The 23,528-nt window shown below is 40.3% G+C and overlaps 1 protein-coding gene across 5 annotated transcripts in view; it reads left to right on the forward strand.

The window, feature by feature from the left end:
- The window catches only part of NKAIN3 (sodium/potassium transporting ATPase interacting 3), a 404,665-nt gene that overhangs the window by 43,531 nt on the left and 337,606 nt on the right, over positions 1 to 23,528 (forward strand). Inside the window, exon 3 of one of the 5 annotated variants that reach the window (XM_085221178.1) lies at positions 43 to 208. In XM_085221178.1, the coding sequence (XP_085077304.1) occupies positions 191 to 208 (18 nt within the window). In that variant the 5' untranslated portion in view covers positions 43 to 190. Of the gene's footprint in view, positions 1 to 42; positions 209 to 6,175; positions 9,983 to 23,528 lie in introns of those variants that run through there. The other 4 variants (XM_085221179.1, XR_014882537.1, XM_031552871.2 and 1 more) reach the window with 4 other exon arrangements.

Consider the following 23,528-nt stretch of genomic DNA (forward strand, 5'->3'; position numbering starts at 1 on the left):
GAACAGCAATCATTTCACCTCAAATTGTACTTTTTTTTTCAGATTTTACTAATTGCTATGCCATTGGCACCACAAGCGTTCGTTCACTCAACCAAAGAGCAGTGGCGCTGCCTGCAATGAATCACTCTGCATCCCAGCCTGGCTCAAATAACCTTTCTGTTCCTTAGGGCTAAAGAATTCCTTCGGAGGAATGAAGAATGAACCACAGGTAGGTCAAATTCATAGCCAGAAGTTCACTGCAGTTTCATTATGATATTGTTAAGTCCCGTGTTCCTGCTGAAAAGATGACATTTTCTCTTGAATAGTGACATTTGAAAATATAAGCCAAACGTATTGCCTTTCCTCTGAAATATTTGATTTGGCAAACAAGTGACAGACACAGATATTTCTGATTCTGTGGACTTCGGCAGAAGCATTATACAAATTGTTATTTGTTGCAGAGGTTTAACCCGTTTTTTCCCCTTCCACAGGCAAATGGATAGAAACATAGAATCATGAGCTAAGACAATGGTACAAGCCTTAACTTGGAGAAGAAAAGGCTCTGGGGAGACCTCATTGTGGCCTTCCAGTACTTGAAGGGAGCATATAAACAGGAAGGGGAACGACTGTTTACAAGGGTGGATAGTGATAGACAAGGAGGAATGGTTTTAAACTGAGACAGGGGAGGTTTAAGTTAGATATTAGGAGGAAGTTTTTCACTCAGAGGGTGGTGACACACTGGAACAGGTCGCCCAAGGAGGTTGTGGATGCCCCATCCCTGGAGGCATCCAAGGCCAGGCTGGATGTGGCTCTGGGCAGCCTGGTCTGGTGGTTGGTGACCCTGCACATAGCAGGGGGTTGAAACTAGATGATCATTGTGGTCCTTTTCAACTCAGGCCATTCTATGATTCTATGATTTTTTATGAAAGTAAGTTTTTATGTTTACCATGGGAGAACTGAGACTTTAACTGAGAGCCAAAAGGATTAGTTAGAAAATCACAGTCTCTGCCTTGAAGTTTTACATAAATATATCAGGACATATCAGAAAACTGTCTTAAAGAAAAACAGTGGAATCTGACACTACAAATGCAAACATGCCCTCAATTGCAAACACTACCCTCATTTCAGATTACCAATTTCAAAACATTATGTGAAAATCCATTGCAAACAGCGACCTCAAACAAAATTTAACATCTATAGCAATCTGTGTCTGTATACAGCTTTGTTAACCATGACATTAAAAATGAACTGGGACTCCGGTTAACAGTCACAACACTGTAAATTGGTGTGGTACATTAGAGAATCTGGCCCAGTGTGTGTCACAGTTGTTTAATTCATCTAAGGTTGGCAGGGATTCTTTTTTACTTAAATGTATTCACACCCATGCAAGCTGTCAAATTGGAATTACACTTAAGAGCTGAGGCAGAGCTGCAGCTGCAGCAGTGATGGGAGCAGGGGGGCTCGCTGTGCTTCCTCCCATGCTGCCCAGGACTCAACAGGAGACCCCTCAGCTGATGGCTTGGTTCTGTCCTCTCTGCATGACCTAGCTTTTATTTGGGCTTTACATTTCATGTAATCTAAAATGACTTGAAGATAGCATTCTCATTTTAGTGGTGGGTAAAAATCAGCTATTGAGAAGAATGACCTCACAGCCGTAAATGATGAAGATATTATCTATCATCACAGCCCTTATTCTGTCTGCTGCTAGAGCAAACTCTCTTCATGAGAGGTGGGAAGGTTATTTGCAATAAAGTATTTACTCTTTTCTCTGGGAACTTAGCCTTTTCTCTATTTGTTTTGCTTCTTTTTACTATTGAAATTTATCTGTGAACAGTCTGATTTTTATGTGTTGGCCTATTATTCAGTATTATTCAGTGAGTTCTTTAGGCAACGATATTGAAGTTTATGCACTGCTCCTGAATTGCTTACTCTGGCCATTTTTCTCAAGTCTGAGCTATCCATATTTTGTTATTTGTTCATGGTGACACTCAAATAAATTTCCAGAGGTTGCTTTCATTTTCTTCTGAGAATCTCCCATTCTGAGACATCTAACTTAGAACAGGATATCTAGAGGCTTCCATGCTGTCAGACATTTTATAAAATCACTCCTGGTGACATAATGGATATCTGTCTGATACCTCTCCTTCTATTCGTTTGTGATGCTGTCTTAACGTTAGAATTTCTGACAGCTTTCCATAATTCAAAGGGATTACCTGGTGTTCTGTTGAGTTCTGGTACTGCAAATGTCTATGCATCATCCAGTTCCTTTCATTAATTTATCAATGTCATTTCAAAACTAATTGACTTGAATTTCTTCTCCTGATAGCTCTTGGGGAAAAGTGCTCTAGAATCTTATTCCTTTGTTGGCTGGAGTCCTTCTAATTCCCAGCATAGGGTCATCATCAATGTACTATCTGATATATTCATCTTTGAATGATGGGACTGAGGTTTTTTTTTTCTTTAAGAGCCTACAAGTAAAGAGCTCAATGCGATAATAAAAATTTGAACAACACATTTAAGCATAGCTCTGTAATTTTCAGGAACATCAAACAAATGCAAAAATATATGACTGGTATTAGTATTAAAATAATTAGCTGTTACTCAACTTCTCAGACAGTATTGGTCATCCAAGTAGAAAATTCATCAGTACAACCTTCTTGGTCAGTATATAATATGGCTGATTATGTTTAACAGTCAGAGTGCGTGCTATCAGCTTCTGGAACAGATTTAGCTTCCTGATCTATGATGCATATCCTTACACATTTAACAGTTCTACCTTCTTGTGGAAAGGATCCTATTTATTTTTCTTCATGCAAAGATTCCTGTGCAGTCACTAGACTCCCTGAGTTGGACATATACAACAATTATCAGCAAACACAATAAGATCATCATACATGATAATATATGTTGCTAGTAATATGGACACAGAACAGTGTGTATACCGACTGGCAATTCCAAGACTATGAAAGCATTACTATCTAAAACATGCAGGAAGTTAATAGAGAAAACAAAGGAATTCATTTACCTCACTATATGTGGAATATTCTATCATGTAAATTCATAAATTCTGAACTGTGAAGGATTATTAAAATCTCTAAGAATAATGTCATAAGCTAGTCTCAGACTAATGGCAAGTCCAAGAAAGAAGTTCACTTTGAAGATTAGGGGGATATCTGCATTTTAGACTTCATATGACTACAAGCATAACATTTAGTTCAAATTTAAAGAACTTAGGAGCCTGCATTCTCCACTCTGGAAGTTGTAGAAATCCCTGGAGGTGTTCAAGGCCAGGTTGGATGGGACCCTGGGCAGCCTGGTCAGGTATTAAATGTGGAGGTTGGTGGCCCTGTGTGTGGCAGGGGGGTTGGAGATTCATGATCCTTGAGGTCCCTTGATTCTGTGATTCTATGATTTACAGGAACATCTTATGAGTTAATTGTTTAGGAGACTAAAATGGAGAGTGCTTCTCACCTTCCTCCTCTCCCACAGCTCCTACACAAAGATAATTTCAATGTTATCAAGGTTTGCTCTCCCCACAGGTAATCCAGTTAGTGTAACAAAGCAGATCCTGTCTGTAAATTCCATGTAAGCACATACAGGACAATAGAATACTGTCATTTTGTTATTTATTCAGATATTCACAGTCTAAATTGTGTTCCAGTGAAATCAGTTATGGAAACTGAAAATTGAAAATGTATTTATTTCAGAGCAATACATAATTATATACTTCTTGTTTGTCTGACTATTTTAAATTACTTTATGCAAATCTCATTTTCAGGGATTATGTATAGAGTACAATTAGATGAGCTCTTAAATAGCTAATATAATATAATTGTGGAATTATTGTGTGTGTGCATAGCGTGCACATAAGATCCAGATGTTAATTAGTAAATCAGGTTGATTTAGCAAACAGAAATTTGCTCTGTTTGAAGAGAAATTGAAAGACGAGACAATTGCTTCCTGGAAGTTACTGTTTATACTATGAGTTCACTAAAAGGAAAAAAATTAACATAGAAAAAATACCTTTGTAAGAAGAAAAGGAAAACACCAATTAAGTTATATAAGTAGGAATTCATTGCTCTCAGAATCTAGTCTGATTGCTTTGCAGCAAAATACACGAGATGTGAGACTAGTAGTGCATTGCAACAGGCTGCCCAGAGAGGTGGTGGATTTACCATCCCTGGAGAAATGTGTAGATTTGGCACTGAGGGACATGGTTAATGAGCATGGTGGGGATGGGTTGGTGGTTGGATTAGATGACCTTAGCGGTCTTTTCCTACCTTAATTTATGTAATTCTATCTTTACCATTCAAATGGTTTGTGCAGTGGTAAAGCAGCTTTAGGTAGTCACTTGTATATATCAGTGCATTTCACCAGTAAGTGATGGAGTTAGGGTAGTTTGCAACAGATGCAGATGAAGCCTTCTTCTGAAGGATACAATTGAGTCCAGAGACAAAAAATCAGGGAGTTTACAGTTTGCCCAAACCAAAATTCATCCCTTGGATGGATGCTATTAACAGGTTTTATCCAAAAGGTAACCTTTCACATTGTGCGAAAAGAAAACTTGAGTTAAAATATTTCAGCTTTGTAGACATAACAAAAGAATGTGTTTTAAACTACAAATATAATAACTGTAATTTAAGTCAATTTTGTTATTTGGCATCAAGTGGACAAGTCAGTTTTGCCTTTTCTATGAAAAGCTGACATTTAAAGTCTGAAAATAGCCAGAAAATGGGCGTGAATTACTCAGAGAAAAATATTGCCTCTACTGAAGCTTAGAGCAGAAACTTTAAAAACAGTCAGGTGGAACAACCTGTCATCTCAGCCCACAAGTTCCTCTTCAGGCCTCAGTCACGTGCTCACTGCTTGCCCTAGTTCCCACTGATTTCAGTAGGAGTTGAGAGCGATTCCAGAACAGGAGATATTGCCCATATTTTCCACTGTGGCAAAACCTGTGCTGTGACCTGTGAGGGCTTATCACTGATGGCCAGATCCAAAATCTTATTCAACAAGTCACAAAAGCTGAGCAGAGCATGAGAGCAGCAAGCGTCGCAAGAATATTTCAGACACCCTTTGGTTGTGAATAACACAGCTGTTATCAGTGCCATCTTTAAAAAACCCATTGGGAGAACCTCAGTAAGTGATGAAAAGCTACCCATTCTGTACTCTGTTTCAGATAATATAAAATCAGCTTAGTCTTTTGAAGGAAAATCCTCTGTACTTTCCCACATAAGTAACTACACAGTGAGACAGCTGAAATGTTTTTAAACAACGATGTTTTAAAAAATGATTTTTAAACAACACATCACTGAAAGCATTTGTTGTCACATATTGGCAGTTGGATACCTGATAAGCTGTCCATGATTTCAAAGGGGAAAAATACTCCCCATGGCTGTAGGAGTTTCTGTTTATTCTTGTTGCGGAAATGTCAGTAGAAACATTCTAAGTGTCTGTACCCCGCTAAGGAAATGCTTCACCAAAACTTATCTTTTATAAAACAAGAAAACACTCTGAGGGTAGAAAAGGCTTCATTTATTGTGTAAATATCCCTTATCCTTTGAGTAAATAATCGTCTTTCAATGGCTGTTTACAGAATGCTTGGTACTGTACCTTCAGTCAAGCTTTTCCCTGTTAAAACTGAGGACTGTAGCAATGTTTATTTACACTGCATCATTCAAACTGAATCACCTAATGACCTGCAAACAGCAATAAAGAAGCCTTATTGCTTGTCAGCTGTTTGTCTCTGTATTTAATAGCAGAGACAGTTGCAAAGATCTTAACCTTTATTCTGGTCCAGAGTCCCCGCTTCCCCTCACTTCCCCCCAATCATTTAAAACATTATTGTTAACATGAAACAACCCAACATCATTCACAATGAACATACATTTCCATTCCATGAAGTACTTGTGTTTTAACAAAGAATACGGTTTCCCAGCAGCAGGTGCTAACATCAAAATGAAAAATTAAATCATTACATTGTATATCTGTCTTCAGGAGGATAAATTGAAAATAGGTTTTACGAAAAACTCCGATATTATCTTGAAACACTCATTTGTTTTTAAAGGTATATTAAATTTCATGAGGTTTCTAGTTTGCTTGAGGTATTTCAGGACTATTTGGGGAATATGCAGGGCAATGTTATTCTAAGCAATTACAACATTCTCCTGCCAAAAGTGTGACCTGTTGATAGCTATAAGGAGGTGTCGTTTGATCCCTCTATCCTCTATCATTCTGGAAAAGCTCAGACAGTAATTACAAAGCTTCTAATTTCCTGTCTTTTTGCATTATATATAAAAATTAAAGATGAAATCTGAAGCCAAGGGAATCTATTCTTAAGCTCTGATTCTGCAGACCCTGACTGTACGTACCTAACCTTTGTATGTAGGGCAATGCTCAGTGTCTGAAATCAAGTAAATACTCAAATCTAAATTTAAGGGAGAAACTGCAACTCTAATTTATTCTTATCAGTAGTTGCCTTTGAGTAATATTCACAATCAATTATGGCAAAGTCAGACTATGAGGAAAGTGTTTTTTCTGTGATAGTTATTGTTGTCAAATTGACGTAGTTAACAAAGTGCGTCTTCTGAGGTCTAGGTCAATGATCACAGCAATCCGGTGCAGATTGAGGAAAGCTCCAACACAGGCAGGTGATTGAATTGTTTTTTAGATGAGAGGTATACACAGTTACAGAGCTACAAGGGCAGTCAAATATTATGAATTTTATTTTGTTCTCTTGATGCAAGATCTTTTACTGATGGTTTTACTTCTTGAAAACTTCTGTATGTTTTATTCTGAAGAATATAGCCCATCAAATTAGGAGTAGGAATAAACCTATAGGTGATAAAGTCTTTATTACATAGTTGTAATACCTCTTGTAGATGTATGTGAGGATATTCTATAAAAGTGAACAACTTTAGTTTTCTGCTTCGAATGCAGTGAGATTAAAAGCACCAGATCTGCAGGCCTACAATTACAGCTTTAGCATAAGGAATCACACAATTATATCAGGGTACGGCTGTGCCTACATAAACGTATCATAAAGCTTTCGAGTACAAGCTTCCTTTTCAAGCATGCTAAATTTGCATCCACACAGTGCATCTTGTTAGGCATTAAGCTACTCCACAAGGCTTTTTAGTTCTTACACCATTTTTTACCTAGTTGGCATGCACAGTGCTATATTAGGGCTGTCTTCATTATGAAGCTGGAAATGAGTTTGATTCTCAGCTTCTCTACCCAATTCATGGATAGGTAATTCTATAAAATATGGTCCTTCCTCTTTGCTTCGTATGTTACACTACTTTTACACTGCACTCTCTGATATATTCTAAGAATCCTATATCTTCTAGTAATCATGCTTCAACTTTAAGCTCCCTTTGACCCAACTTATCCTGTTAATGCTGAGTGCTTTCAGCTGTATGGCAGTTACATCCTAACATTCAGATCCCTGTGCTCATATGGAAGTCATGTTCTACAGCATTCTCTTGTTAATTAACTTTTGTAATGCTTCCCTGACTAGATAACAGTTTTTTGTTTGTGAAACCTCATACTCAAGAAAATCTGCTTCAGAAAATTGCCTCTTTTTTTTTTTTTTTTTAATCTCAGGATCAGTTTTGATAGCTGGGATTGCAAAATACTTCAGGAAGAGGAAAAGGCAAACAGTTCAATATTAAGAGATTAGTAAAGCTTTACATCCCATAGGAGTAGGCAGGGACGCAGTGGTCTGGAGGTTTTGGTTTTTTTTCCCTACTCTTTAGAGTTTACTTCTTTACCTTATTTTTGCATGCTCTAAAAATGAACAGCTCTGGAATTCAATTTCAGGAATTGTGAAGATGGGTTAGTTAAACTGTCTATACAAAAATACTCCTTATTCTCTCTCTCTCTTTTTTTTTATTTTAAGAAATTTTCTGCCTTTCATATTCTTGAAGACAGTTTGAATGTTTATTGTTTCTTAAAGTTCTGCAGACCGCTAAATCAAGAGCATGGACAAGTCAAGAGTGGCTTGTGCATCCTATCCAGGCCTTCAGGCAGCTCTTTGTTAACAAAAGCGTGGTTTTCCATTCAAACACTACTCTACTGCTGGAAGGTATCTGCTTTCTTGAAAGAAAGAAAGATAAAGGCTTACCTACTTCCCAGAAGAGTACTACACGCGGAGATAGAGGGAAAAGAGTTATGGGCCTCATTCCACTGACATACTAGAAGTGTCTGACTGTAGTTGGTACAAGTAAAACCCTTTGTAGTTTCCTTTCCTTTACCTGGCTCCTCACCCACCTCAAAATTCTTGTTATTTATTTATTTCTTTTAACTAAAAACATCTGCACAATAGCACATTACCTATTCCAGCAGAGACCAGAGAGATGACACGTACTCTAACCCTTCTATATAGAAAGCCAGTTATCCACGACTGCTTCCAGCTCAGGTTAGCACAGTGTATTCTTGGCAACTATCTTTCAATTTACTCCCTTTCATCCTTCACAATATACATTCCCGGATCATGTAACTTTACTAAGTTTAGCCTTGTAAAGAATTTTATCTCAGAAGCCACACAGAAAAATAGAACTCAAGTTATTTTATTCAGCTGTCATGCATCACCCAGCACAGGGTATATTTGCACTCCTCGCACAGACAATCAGTCAGATACAAATCCTGGGTGAGCAGAACCTGGTTCTTATTTCTCTGTTTCTCTTTTGTTCCTTTGGTGTGGTATACAGAACCGTAACAATGCTTTCTGACTTAAAACCCATAAAAAGCAGCTCTCCAAATGTAGCGTGACACAATAGAACTTTGGGGTAATTTTGTAATTACTGGACTGTCACTACCATTTAATGCATAAATTAAAGGTTTTACTTCTTTCAGGGGTACAATACTGCATGTTTCATGGAGGCATTAGACACCTCGCTAAAACGCCTCACAAAAGATTCTCTTTTCCTCTGGGCAAGCTTTGCGTTGCTTGGCAGAGGCTGGTGTCTCAGAGCAGCAGTAAGCACCAGGCTGCAGGAAAGCACTTTCTCTAAGTGCCTGTGAGAAGTCATCTGATTTACCCGTACTTTGTTGGAAAGGAGAAAAAAAAAAAAAAAAAAAAAAAAATAAAAAAAAGGTTCTGACACTTTATCCATCTGTAAAAAAGAACATCTTTAAAGGAGAACGCGCGTATTTTAACCTATTTTCCTTTAGCCAAAATGTCTCAGAGACTGGGACACGGTCTTCCCTACGTCTCCCTCAGCGCCCACTGAAGGCGGGTAGCTGCCGAACTCACCCGGCCCAGGAAGGGGCTCTGAGCAGCGCCCGCAGCTCTCCCCGCCCCGTTCACCCACGCGCCTCAGGAGGCAGCGCCGTTCCCCCAGGAGCCCCGAGCCTCTCCCCTCAGCGCGGTTCTGCGCCTCAGCACCTGCACCGGGACGAGGAACGGGTCGGAGTGCCTCCCCCGCCCCGAACAATAGCCCTGAGCTTCCTCGGCTGCCACACGGGCGGGTGGCTGTGGGACAAGCTCCGCCCCGCCCGCTTCAGCCGCCCAAGTCCCGTGAACTTTCCCCGCGCGCCCGCAACAAGCCGCCCTCAGACGCCCCTCGCGGACTCTGTCCCCGCTCGGAGCCGCGTGTTCGCGGGACGCCCGGACGAGAGCAGCCCAATCTCTTCACAGCCCACTCCCCTCGTATCCCTCGCCCGCCCTCCGCCGCTCCCTGTCCCCGCAGCACGCCCCGCCCGGCCCGCCCCGCTCCGCACACGCCCACCCCCGGCCCCTGCCCCTTCCCCAGAGCCGAGCTGAGTCCCTGCCGCCGGCTGCGCTCCGCGGGGCTGCTGCCCCTCCGACAAAGGAGGTGGAGAAGCAGAGGCGGGGGAACGGCGAGGAGGAGGGGAGGGGGACGCGGCCGCTCCGTCCGGATGCGGTGAGCCCCCGCTTCGCCCGGCAGCGCGGAGGGAAGCCGAGGAGCAGCCGCGGCGCTCCGCCACCATGGGCTGCTGCACGGGGCGCTGCACGCTCATCTTCCTCTGCTCGCTGCAGCTGGTGAGTGCGGGCACGGCTGGGGGGGCCCAAGTTCTGCGTTGCGGGGCCGGCGCGGCTGCGGTACGGGCAGAGTGCGGGGCGGAGGGAACACCGTGGCCATCCTTTCCTGTTCTCTTTTTTCACCTCCCTGAGAGCTCTCGGCACGACCTCTCCTGCACTTTGTCGGGGTTCCTTTTCTGAGCGGGTAATTGAGATGAGAAGGACGCGTCTCCCTTTGTTTACTGAAGTTGGCGTATTTGTTTCGGAGAACAGAGTTGTTACAGAAGCGAAGCGGCCCCGATTAGCGATAACCCCTCCCCGGCTCGTTAGCCGGGCGATAACATAGTGCTCTGCCTTCGGCGGTTCGTCCTTAGTCCCGAGAGGATTTAAAAACATTTTTCTTGTGACTCGGAGTCATCATTTTGCCACATGATCCCTCCTAAGAGGAGCGCTGTGCCGCGCGTGTGGCTGCGAGGAGAGCGGTGGGATGCGTTGGCCGCTTTCCTCCCCTCTAAATCGTTTCTGGATTTCCCCAGCTATCTCTGGCAGCACTTTGCGGTGCCCTCTGCTAAAATCCAGCACAGACGAGTATTTTGCTTGACCACCCTCCTTCGTGTCAGGGCTTTGTGCCTGTGCCGGCTGCTGTACCTCCATTGTGCTCAGTGCGAGGGACGGGATGGAGCTGAGCGGTGTAGGCACTTGGGTGGTACCCAAAGGCAGGGCAGGCGTGCCATTGTGCTTGTGCTTTGAGGAGAGCTGTGCTTCTACCATTCGGTCTTTGTTTTTTCTTGTTCTGCATCAGTTTTACAGATGCTCCTATTGACTGCAGGAGAATCACTCCTGATTTACTTCAACGCGTGTGGGAGGAGAGAGAAACCCTTTTTCTTCAGATATATCCCTCTACCGGTTATGAAGGTTATAATAACTGTATTTACTATTCTGAAGAATTACTTGGAGGCTATAAAAATTGAAGTAAAGTGTGAATAGCCACCATAATCTGCAGAGAAATGCATATAAAATCTTTCAGGAAAGGATTTGTGTTTTATAAGAGACCTATCAGATCATGTAACAACTTCCAAAAATGACTTTAATGTGCAGCTTTTTCTACTGTACTTATCTGCTTTATAACGTTCTGCTGTCATATCTGTATCTTTCAGGCACTGATAAATGTCTGTGGCAAAATGCTTTCACTTTATTTCATTTTCATTTAAGGATAAGAGCCGTGCTTTAGATGCAAGGTGTAATCTGGTAGATGTGAACTTAGGGCTCAGGTGCTTCCTGTGCTCTCAGTGGTGGCAGTGTTCAATGCATGCTGTCGAAGTTGTCACCACGGGTGGTTTTAGAGCTTTTCTAACATCTCAGAGGTCACAAGTATAAAGTGTGCAAGCACAACCATATCCCAGACATTGCTGTCATTAAGTGACACCTGTGTTACCTCGCAAGCAGTTATGGGAAGGGTAAAGGGGTGATGCTGGCTATGGGCAGCAATGTCACAAAAACCAAAGCACTTTTACTGCTCATTCCTAAGGTTTTGGGAGTACAGGTGACCTACACGACTTGAGGAAAAACTTTAGAATCATAGAATGGCCTGTGTTGAAAAGAACCACAATGATGATCAAGTTTCAACCCTTCTGCTATGTGCAGGGTCACCAACCACCAGACCAGGCTGCCCAGAGCCACATCCAGCCTGGCCTCGAATGCCTCCAGGGATGGGGCATCCACAGCTTCTCTAGGCAACCTGTTCCAGTGTGTCACCACCCTCTGAGTGAAAAACTTCCTCCTAATATCTAACTTAAACCTCCCCTGTCTGAGTTTAAAACCATTCCCCCTTGTTCTATCACTATCCACCCTTTAGGAAGAGAGCTGGGCATGTATGTTAAAATTGTTTACCATAGTCATATTTTTCTGATGTCAGATAAGGGTAAGGAGCAGTTCTGCCTGAACCTTAGGATTAATCTTCAGATATCACCTGAGAAAGATGGACCTTATAAAATATGGTTGGCAACACCTTCTATAGCGTATGGGCAGTGATCCATGCCATAGAGGCATACTGTAGCACACTGTGTAGGTTCTTTTTGATATAAAATGACATGAAGTAAAAAGCCAAATTCCTGGAAATACGTACATACTCAAGGTTTTGTTCTTGTTTGAAAGGAATATGCAGTGTTTTGTGGTTTTTATAGCTTTTTCATTCATTGAAACTAGCTTCCTCTCTGACTTTGGTGTGTATGATTGTGTGCTGCTGAGATGAGGAATTACAAGGTGGGGAGAACAACAGTTACTGTGTGACATTCTATAACATACTCAGACCCTTAACAATTACATATATAAACTTCAAGAAGATTTTGCCTGTACTTTTCAATGCTGTTTGTCTGTCAGCGATTTTGACATTAAATGAAAATAGTTTTCAATCGCTTTTTGATTCATGAAAACATGTATTGCTGATTGACAGCTTTTCCATTTCATAATAAATACATCTCAATATTGGACCCAGTAATCCCACAATCATTCTGCATGTAGTCTTATACATTTGACAATATTCTCATTCTTCACACCCATCCGTGTGCATCCCCATCACTGTGTGTGACGTGGGATTCTGGAGATAATCGCAGAGGAGATTGGCTGGGAGGCACCAGTGCTGCAAGAGCTGCTAACAACATGCTGTCCTGAGCAGTCTCTGTACACCTCTGCAGGTTTATTCTGCTTCTGGAAGCTGGGGGAATTTTGCCTAAGAACAGTGTTGTGCTTCCTGCTTTTAAACCCTGTGATCTCTGTCACTGTTTAAAGTGAAGCATTGTGATATGCCATTTCCAAAGTTGTCAGGCTAATAACTCAGAAGTGTGTGCGTATCTTAATGACAGATTTATGCATAAAAAGATGATTAGGAGCTATGCATACGTCTGGAAAATATATCATGTGGATATATGAGTCCTTTGGATTGCAGCCATAATTCTCACTAGTGCCATCAAAAGTCACAGACGTTGGCCTCCTCTGTAGTAGAAAATCAAAGCAGCTGCCAGGGTCGGTGTCTGTGCTAGAGTAGCCACTATGCCAGAGAAACTGCAGTAGGAAAATGCTTAAAAAAATAAAGCAAATAAAAAAAAAAAATTAAATTCTGGAAGGGGTAAATTGGCAAAGAATTGCAGATACATTTAGCTGTGTGAATCCAATTGATGTTAATATGTGTCACAAAGTGGAAGCCTTCATGCTGCTTTGAAAATGTGTTTCTGAGTAACTACTATTGCAGGATAATTTTGTTTTAACATTTACAGTAAGTGGAAGTTTTTGCTACCTAGAAGCATAATGATAAGCATGCACAAAGAACTATAAGTAACAGAGATCGTGAATGAGATTTTCAGAATAGTGAATGGAAGACAAACAGAAGGTGCTCCGTCCCCTTTACTGCTTTGCAAATCTCATTTCATGCCTTTTTCTTTGCTGCACTGAGTTCATTGTATAGATGCTGATTTAGCAGTCTATGTTCTGCCTAGCTGTTGGCACAGAGCAGTCTATCCCCTATTTAACCTGTTACTTTCCAAATAGTTTGTGTCAACAGATCCCATGGGGAAATGTGGAAACACAGCTTCTCTATACCAGTGTTTTGACCAAGTCACTGTTGACTGCAGTTGGTTGTTTTAACAAACTGATTCTTTTCTGAATATTCATGATGGTGATTGCAATTAACATTAATTATAGCAATGCAGGCAAATCCTTATCCTTGGAGCTGGGACTGTAAATTAGTCTAAATTAGACTAAATGTAACATTTCACTATTTTTTACTATAAATAGTGGAATTTTAGTTATGGGAGGAAGCGCACAGATTTTCGTCTCATTTGAAAATGATTTATAAAGCTGCAAACTAACTTCTATTAATATGCCTTTTCACTATCTTACAGTTAGGCTGTCTGTGCTTGTATATTATAGCTGACAGCAGTTAGTTAACAGCTCCCAGATTCAAGAGATTTGATAAATTGAGAAGGTAAAATCTCTGAACCGATAAATTGTAGCATCTTTTTATGTTGGTAAAAGAATCACTGGCCCATTGATCTGGAGATGAAGCATCTGTCCACTGGTAAAGGCAGAGGCAGTGTGAGGGAGCAAGCACTGCACAAACAGGAACGAGGGAAATTGGGATTTTAGCCTTGAACAGTACGCTGTTTGTGGGATGATTTCCTGCTGAGAAAACTGATGGGGGAATGGTGTTTTGCTCAAATAACTCAAACAACATTTCCAAATCATGTAACTGTTGCTGGTGGCTGTGCCTAAGAGCCTGATACGCTTATTTTGCAGGTGTGTGAATGCCCTTAATGTTAACATTAGAAGTAATAGGCTGTGTCCAGGCAACTGCTTGAGTTACGTCTTAGTAAGTTGAAGTCCAAAGTATGTGTTAGGTTGTATCTTTTTTTGGGGATCTCCATTGACATGAAAAAAAGTGTAACAACTAGCAGTAAATGTTTTTCACTTTGTTTTCTGGTTTTATACAATTGTTGGAAGATGTTTGTTATTAAAACGCATTTTTAGTGTATCAGCACTGCACGTTTATCTGCTCCACACACCAGCAATTCAGCCTCAGCAGTGAAATTCCCTTCTTTTGAAGCTGTGTGCCATACTTCTTTTAGTTCAGTCACCCAAAGTTGGGAATTCAGGACTTCAGGAACTCTGGTCTTGCAGAGTTGTCTGAAACTTCTGAACTAGTGAGTCTGCTACAGAAGCCATGCCACAGTTTCTTTGGTTTTGGCTTTCTTCACCACAGCAGGCTACTTTCCTACAGTTACTTGCTGCTCTGTGATTGACAGTCTACTGTCATATAGAAATATAAAGGATATCTTCCACAATGTTAAGTGAAAGATTTAAGGTTTTATTGATAATAATGGAAATTAATCCACTGAAAGTTGTTCATTACGTAGATCTTCTTGTCTATAAGAACAGTAGGTTTTGGAAATATTTATTTTAAGAATATTGGAAATGGAGTTCATCTGCTACATTCTGCCACTACAAGATTTTGAAGACTGATTGAATTTTTGAAAATCATTGAAATTCAGAAGAGTATCACAGTTGGATCCAAATAGAGTTTGAGTAGTTCTTGCGGAACTTCAACACAGAATAGTTTTATGCTTATAGATCAAATGAGATGGACTGCAACAGCAATTGTTTGGGTGGTGTTAAAGTCTTGCTGTGTTTGTTGAGGTCTTGATATGAAATAGAAACTTGTATGACTAGATAATTTTAAGTCATGTTTTTTCAGTATGTCTGTTCTTTACATGCATCTTGGTCATAGAAAGTAAATCCTTTCAGTCTGGGGACCAATCTGTTAAGTTGGTAATATGTAATCAAACCACAATTCTTTTATATTTCAGGAAAAGGTTTTGTATCTTAGTTTCTCTGTGATATCCAAATTATTCTCGCGTACAGATAAAAGAATTTAATTGATTAGGTGAGCAAAGAATCCAACCAGTCACACAGGTGACTGGCCCTGGTCACAAGAAAAGTGACTGGAGGTTCTATACTTCACTTGAGTAGGACCAGCATCAGTTCATACATTCAGTACAGATACTGGCAAGATAGTGACTTTGATTTGAGCAGTGGAAGGAGAGAGATACCATTCCAGGAGGAAATTCTAATCAAATATAAGGGGAAAAGAAGTCATAGTGAGAACAGTCACTGGAGCACGTTTTACAGGAAAGCTGATGATTCTCCACCACTGACTGGTTTTTAAACCCCTGTGAATATAGCTCTGAAAAAATTGCTCTAACTTTGGAGTGTATCTGATGTGTTGGGCCCTGCCAGAAGTAAGGGTTTTACCACGTAACTTTAGATTATCTCATGACTATAAAGTTTTGCCAAAGCATAACAAATAGAGGCATTCAAGCCTCTGCTAGGAGGATATTTAAAATACACAGTAATTCAGGCTGTTTTGAGATAATTGGCTTCTTCTTAATTCGTTCTGGGCATAATACTGTGGAAATAGGCTTGAAAAGGCAATAACCATTCTAGTATTCAGTTGAATCTCTGAATACCCCAATTCAGTGTTAAATTAAATGACAAGTACCTATGATGACCTTGTTATTTATAATTTCAGAAAGAATATTTCTGTGATACAATATAGTATGTCAGATCTTTTGAGCTTAGAAGCAAAATATATTTTATCCATTCAGTCCTGTAATTAATCACTAAGCAAGACTGCTGACATTTTGGGGCAGAGAGCCTGTTATTTTCATCTGTAAGGGGAAGTGAACTACATACTTTAGTTATAGATAATACAAAGAAGCAGTAATGACTGACTGTGTGGTTCAAGAGACTGATAATATGATACAGAGTTTTTCACCTGTAGGTCATGTTTGGAAATTCACTGCAAGTCAAATAAGGGCAAAAGTCATTATGGCTTATATGAAATGTTGGCAGTCTTGATATTGTGTCAATATACAAATATCATTCTCATATGAGTCCTAATTTTCACTTATTGAGGATTTATTAGGAGGATCAAGAAGGTGGCCATGGATTTTGAAGACCAAAGTGGTTTTTTTTTTTTTTTTTTTTTTTGCCTATATTTTCTTCAGGTCATAATTTGAGTGGCGCAAGCAAGACAGAGTAATGAAGTTTGCAATGCCTTTGCTAGTACTGGAAGCGGTATCCTAGTTTGGGATGCAAGCACAGGGAGGCATTTATAAACTTGATGTCACATTAAATCAAAATGAAAAATAATGTTTAAAAAAATTGCATTGATTTTTATGTGAATTTCATCTGTTTCATGGGTCAGGAAGAGAATATTTCTTTTTATTTAGTGTTTTGCCTTAAAAATAAAATTCAGGCAATAGCAAGTGGAAAATTTCTCACTTTGACTCTTGAAGGCACTTGTATTAATCTAAAATGAAACAGTTTTCTCCTCATCTATCATATAATGATAGAATGGCTTGGGTTGGAAGGGACCTTGAGGATCATCAAGTTCCAACTACTCTGCCACATGCAGGGTTGCCAACCTCCAGATCTGGTACTAGACCAAGCTGCTCAGGACCCCATCCAACTTGGTCTTGAATACCTCCAGGGACATCCACAACCTCTCTGGGCAATCTGTGCCAGCACCTTCCACACACTCAGTGAAAAACTTCTCCCTGACATCCAATCTAAACCTTCCCTCCTTTAGTTTAAAACCATTTTCCCTTATGCTATCACTATCTACCCATGTAAAAAGTTTATTTCCCTTCTGTTTGTAATCTCCATTTAAATATTGGAAAGCCACAATGAGATCTCACTGCAGTCTTCTCCAGAATGAACAAGCCCAGTTCCTTAAGCCTGTCTTCACAGGAGAGGTGCACCAGCCATCTGATCATCTTCATGGCCTTCCTCTGGGCCCTCTCTTAAAGCTCTCCATCCTTCTATGTTGAGGGCCCCAGACCTAGATGCAGTACTCCAGATTGGGCTTGACAAGGGCAGAGTAGAGAGAGATAATTCTTTCCCTTTCTCTGCTGGCAACCCCTCTTCTGATGCAGCCCAGGATACTGTTGGCCTTCGGGGCTGTAAGTGCACACTGCTGACTCATGTTTTTTTTCATCAACAAGAGCCTTTAAGTCCTTCTCAGCAGTGCTGCTTTCAAGGAGTTCTTCTCCCAGTCAGTATAGATATCTCTGACCCAAGTGCAAAACTTTGCTCTGCTTTGTTGAGCCTCATTAGGTTCACATGGGCCCACCTTTCAAGTTTATCAAGGTCCCACTGTATGGCATCCCTTCCTTCTGCTGTGTCAACTGCACCACTCAGGTTGGTGTCATTAGTAAACTTGCTGAGGATGCACTCAATCCCATCATCCACGTCACTGATAAAAATGTTATAGCTTACCTGTCCCAAGACAGGCACCACTCCTCACCAGCCTCCACCTGGACAAAGAGCCATTGACCACAGCTCTCTGGCTGTGACCTTCCAACCACTCCACTGCATAGTCCACCCTTCAATTTAGAGATGAGTGTGATGGGGGACCACGTCAGAGGCCTTGCAGAAGTTTGGGATGATTACATCAGTTTATTTTCCCTTTGTCCACCAATGCTGTCACTCCATCATAGAAGGCCACCAGATTGATCAAGCATGACATTCTCTTGGTGAAGCCATGCTGACTGTCTGAGATCGCCTGCTCATCCCTCATGTGCCTTAAGATGTCTTCTAGGAGGATCTGTTCCATGATTTTCCCAGGCACAGAGGTGAGGCTCGAGTCTTCCTTCCTGCCTTTCCTGTTAATGGGAATGATGTTTCCCCTTTTCCAGTCAGCAGGGACTTCACTTACAGCCAGAGACTTTTCAAATATGATGTTGAGTGGCCCAGCAACCACATCAGCCAGCTTCCTTAGAACCCTGAGATGCGTGTTTTCCGGTCTCATAGACCTATATGCATCTGGTCTCATAGGAGGTCTTGGACTTGCTCTGACTTTGCAGTGGGGGGGAGTTTGCTCCCCTAGTTCACTGGGATGTGAGAATCCTGGCTGACAGTGCAGGCTGAGGCAAAGAACTCAGTGAGTACCTCAGCCTTCTCTGTATCTGTTGTAGTCAGTTCGTAGCAAGAACAGTTAATGTGAATCTTCCTAAAGGGCATGCCAGTAGGTTTTTGATGGTACACTGTTATACTCAGAGAGACCTGCTGTTCCCTGACAGAGCAGTGCCAACAGATTTATTCTATTATCATTATTTTTCTAAATGTGTGACCAGTGAAACCTTGGTGATCTCACCAAGGATCTGTGACTTTAGCAGGTCTGTAAGCTGGATTTAATCACTGTTCTCTAATTTAAGGAACATACAGAATGCTTAAGATCCTGGTAATAAAAATGTAGTAAAAGGTTTTATTTTAGTCTTTTTATTTTTTACTGTACTTCCTTACCATCTTGTATTTCTTCAAATACTGTCATAACTTGCATGTAATCCCAGCTCAGATGTTTTTTTTTTAATGCTGTGGTGATCTGGGACTTGTTCTTACAAGTTGCTGAATGCCCTCCAGCTCTCATTAAAATCCCTGAAAGTCATTCTTGTACATATTGGCTCTTCATAATGATAAGTTCAAGCAAAAGCAGCAGCAAACCCCTTCCAACTATCAAATGCCAGCAATGCAGTAAAATAAGAGTAAAAAGAAAAGTTTTCTATTTAATAAAATAAATGGTCTCATCCAGAAAATTATCCCTTCTTGAAATTGACAGTAGTAAAATGGAAAATTTTGATGAGAAAGTGACTGGAAAATAACTATTTGTGTTGAGTGTGACTTTCTTTTTGAACACTCATAGGTTTTTTTGTTTTATTAGTACCAAACTTTTAGCTGAGAGTGAGTATATACATATATAAAGAATATACATTTGGGAATGAGCCAAATAGAACTTCCCTAAGAAGAGTTCTGAACACACCAAAGAAGCTACAGATAAAGGAAAGGAGGAAGAATAATTGGGAGATGAACCATGAACAGAAAGATCCTAATATGTTTTTATGGTGAGAGAGATGGTGGTTACAGGGTAAGAATTGTAGGAAAGTTCATTATAAACAAGGTGAGATGTTAGAGCACTCATCTCTGCACAGATTAAAGTTAACTCTGTGTGTGGGAGGAATTCTTTTCCATGGTTTCACCAAAAACAAGATCTTAAGAAAAAGAAAAGAAAAACTTTTATCTTATCTAACATGCATCAAGGTGGGTGTGTTTAGATTCTAACTGGAACAGAAACCTTGCTGCTCCTACAGATTGTCTGAATAATTTACATCATAAAAACCTCAAAAGCTTCTCTGTCCTCTAATGCAGATAAAGAGATTCTGCTCAGAGAACTGAAGACGGTCTACTCACGATCCCTACAGGTCCTGAAGATTATTTAATCGGTCTATAATCAGTCAGCCGTACATTTCTAAGGTACCTGTTTCAGTGTATCCATTAATGTGCATGTTCAGAATGCACTTAAAAATCTCCACGTTTGGAAGCAATTCTGGGTGTTTCCAGTTGATTCTTGTGTTGGTGAAAGTTGCTGATTTGTGCTCAGCTTCATCTTTCTTCTGATAAACTGTTTCTGTTCTCATCAACGTAAAAAGCTCCAGTGCTCAGCTGTGAAATGATAATACTATTTCCATTCTGCCTCAGAGCCTGCTCCTCTTTTTTATTGAGCAAGATGATTGGTTCTCAGCTCTCCTCCCAGCAACTTCAGAGCAAGTTCCAAGCTTTAATTTTTGCCAGCTTTATTAAAGTCGGATTCAGATGCTGTTCATCTCAGCCTCAGACCAATGGGTTAAATTGACCCGTAAAGATATGGATTGAGGTTCTCCTCATCCTGAAAATATCCTTCACTATTGCAGTTATGTCCCATAACTGTACCCTTAGCTAAAAATACGGAACCATTCTAGAGAATTGGAATTGTTTAAGGTGTTAGCAGTTGCAAACAACAGATGGAATTGCTCACGTAAAAAAAATAAATACTGTTGAGTAGCATACTGTTGTAGACAAGATAAAATCTGTTTGGAGGATCCAAACATGTATTTCTCTAACTTCTCATCCATCACTAGAAAAAGTAGATATGTTCAGAAATGATATGGTACTGTGATCCATTTCCTCTGACTTGTAGAAAAAACAAGCACGAGGTTGTTATCTGAGTGAATCACATCCATACAACATGAATAGGGTTTCATTTAATCTAAACCACTGGTAGTTGTGGTTCTTCACCTTGTGTCGATCACACAGCATTAGAAAAAGGGGCGGTTAGTTTAGAGAAGGCGGCAATATGAACAGTGGATTAAGGAGTGTTACATAACAACTGAGCTAGCAGTGTAACTCAGTGTAATGTTGCAGTCAGAGAACTTGCGACGGGAGCATTGGAGTGCAAGAAGTCCTTCCCAGTCCTTATTTATGATAGCAGATTAGACATATGATTGGCCATAGCCAAAATCCAAACTTCATTCAAATATCACAAAGGAGTTTAAATGTATTGAAGTATTTTAGACACTTTGAATGGCTTTTGGTGGTATTTCTAATGTATAATATAATCATGGTGGTTTGATGAAAGACAAAGCTGACCAAAATTAACGACAAAGTGCCAAAGTTGATTTAAATTGGATTAATGTGATAATGTCCTTCATTTCTCTAAGTTATTTATTTATTTATTTATTTTGCTATTAGCTAAATAGATGTAGTCAAGACTGTGGAATCACAGAATGGCTTGGGTTGGAAAGGTTGTCAGGTTCCAATCACTCTGCCATAGGCAGGATTGCCAACTGCTAGATCAAGTACTAGATCAGATTGCCCAGGGCCCCATACAAACTGGCCTTAAAGATAAATGTGTTCAGCTTTTAATTATTGCCTGTTAGGCTGTACACCTGTAATTAGCTGACTGCGTACCGACCCACTTATCATAGCTATGTGCACCTTGTTGGTTGCTTGTTCTGTTGTGGGACAAGGTTGGGGCAGGCACAAAAACCTGTGCATACCCTCATCTGCTGAATTGTGGGAAAGAATGATATGAAATAGTTTCATTGTTTCTTTGTATCTGCAAAAAGTTCCAGCTTTCAGAGGTCAGCCAGTATGAGATATTTATTTGCATTGAAAGGCAATGAACTGTTTCTACAGAGCCTTGTGGCCAAAAGGCTGTTCAGGTTAACCCAAGATCTCACTAAGTAACAGAGATTCTGTTCCATGTGAATCTCAGTTTTCTGTGAGATTTGGGTTTCTAAGCCAACATGCAGTTTGTGCACGTGCCAGATGTGCCTCAGTGCTCTGATTCTGTTAAGGTTTCACCCTGTTCATTCATCTGTTGAGAAGTGGAAGTAATTAATGCTCCAAGTCCAGTAATGGGTTAGCACTTTTAAAAATCATGGAAAGCATAATGAAGGTGAGGTTGCCTCAAGGTTAGGATGTGTGTCTATTGCCTCTGGATTAGGATATGTGCCTAAGGTACACCTTGCCTAAAGTACACACAAACCAAAACAGGTAGTGCGCTAGAAAAGGAAACAGGCAAATGTTAAATAATTTGCTTTAGTCTTTACAGAAAGTCTCTCATGTCCTAGTTCATACTGTTTTTCTACTTGGTGTTTGCTCATATTTCTGCATACAGTTGCTTTCTGAATTGGCCACAAGTGGCTATAAATGTATTAATATTTTAATAGGAAAACTTGGTATATTTTGGCAGGCACATACTTTGGAGAATGCATTTCCTTTTAATCGCTTGCAGTTTGCAAAGTAGTTTAGAAGTGCTAAAATTCACTACAAGGGCAAGAAACATCTACAGATTCTCTTTTGGAAAGATTATTTCTAAGTGTTGACAGATTTGAGTCCTTGAATTTGCTCCTGCAGGATGAGACATGCAGATACCTACACCTGTACCAACTGCATGTTTAGCTGGAGATTCCGCCTGATGGTCTCACTCTTGGACATGGGCTGTTAAGGAAGTCAAGAGTCAGGCTCTTAAAGTATTCTGGAGATCAAGAAAATAAGCAGATCTCCCCAAAATTCTGTAACTGACACCTGCATATAGAGAAAGGACAATTGTGAGAAAGGGAAAAGTTTTATTTTATTTTTGCTGCTAGATTTGAGCACTGTTTAGTTTGCACAAGAAGAACTAGGAATTCACAGTTTTCTCAGTATATTACCTTTGTCAACTAATCTGCTTAATTTAATTTTTGTAATTGGAATTGGCTAAGATATTATAGCATATTAATTGCAATGGGAAGAAGAAACGTTAATCACCTGTGTGGTAAACCTTGACTTTTGCACGTAGCGTTTTCTCTGAATGATAAAAGCACATCTGATGATGGATCACAACTCTGCAGGTAGAAGGGTGATTTTCAAAGCAGCCCATTCAAGATCAATTCCCTTCCTCTAAACACAAAGCAATATATAACGTTGGTATTTAAGGGATAATTACTTTGTCTTTGAAGAACATAAACTATCAGACACCTCCCAGACTGATTGTGCCAAGTAAGGAGCACCTTCTTCACTAGAGTGCTAGTGAAGTTATCTCCTGCTGAGAGCAGCAAGAACTATGGATGCTGACTGCTTTTCACTCCAGTATTTCTACTGTGGGGGACCCAGTTGTAACTGAGGCAGTTGTGCCATTGGCTGGGCTCTATGACTACAGGCACTATTAGAGAGTGCCATTAGATGAAGTCATTGAGCCATTAGGAAGCCTGCAAAAATTAGTAGTCTCTTGTAATCCAAACAGTATTGTGGTTAAGTATATACCCACTGGACATCCTCAAGGGAAGATTTCTTTCACACATACTGACTCTGTCAGTGTTACCAGCCAGCATTTCACTAGCATGAGATTTAAGCTTTGTAACATTTCATGGATCCCTACATCATGCTGAGCTGTGCTGGTCATTTATTATTAACATGATGGCATTTTTTGCTAGACTAGAAGTATCTTCTTATCCACTTTCTTATTACGTCTTCCATTACTTTAAGATGCTTTCAAGGTCTCTTCTACTTGCATTTTATTAGTCAGGTACAAAGACTTTTCAGATTTCAGAAGCTGATATCTGTAGATTAGCAAGCAAATATCTTAGATTTTGAGGTCATTTTATTATTTAATGATGTCTTCAAGCCTCATACACAGTCTTTATAAAATACTTCTCTG

This window comes from Meleagris gallopavo, chromosome 3, assembly GCF_905368555.1.
Source record: "Meleagris gallopavo chromosome 3, MGAL_WU_HG_1.1, whole genome shotgun sequence".
Lineage (NCBI taxonomy): Eukaryota > Metazoa > Chordata > Aves > Galliformes > Phasianidae > Meleagris > Meleagris gallopavo.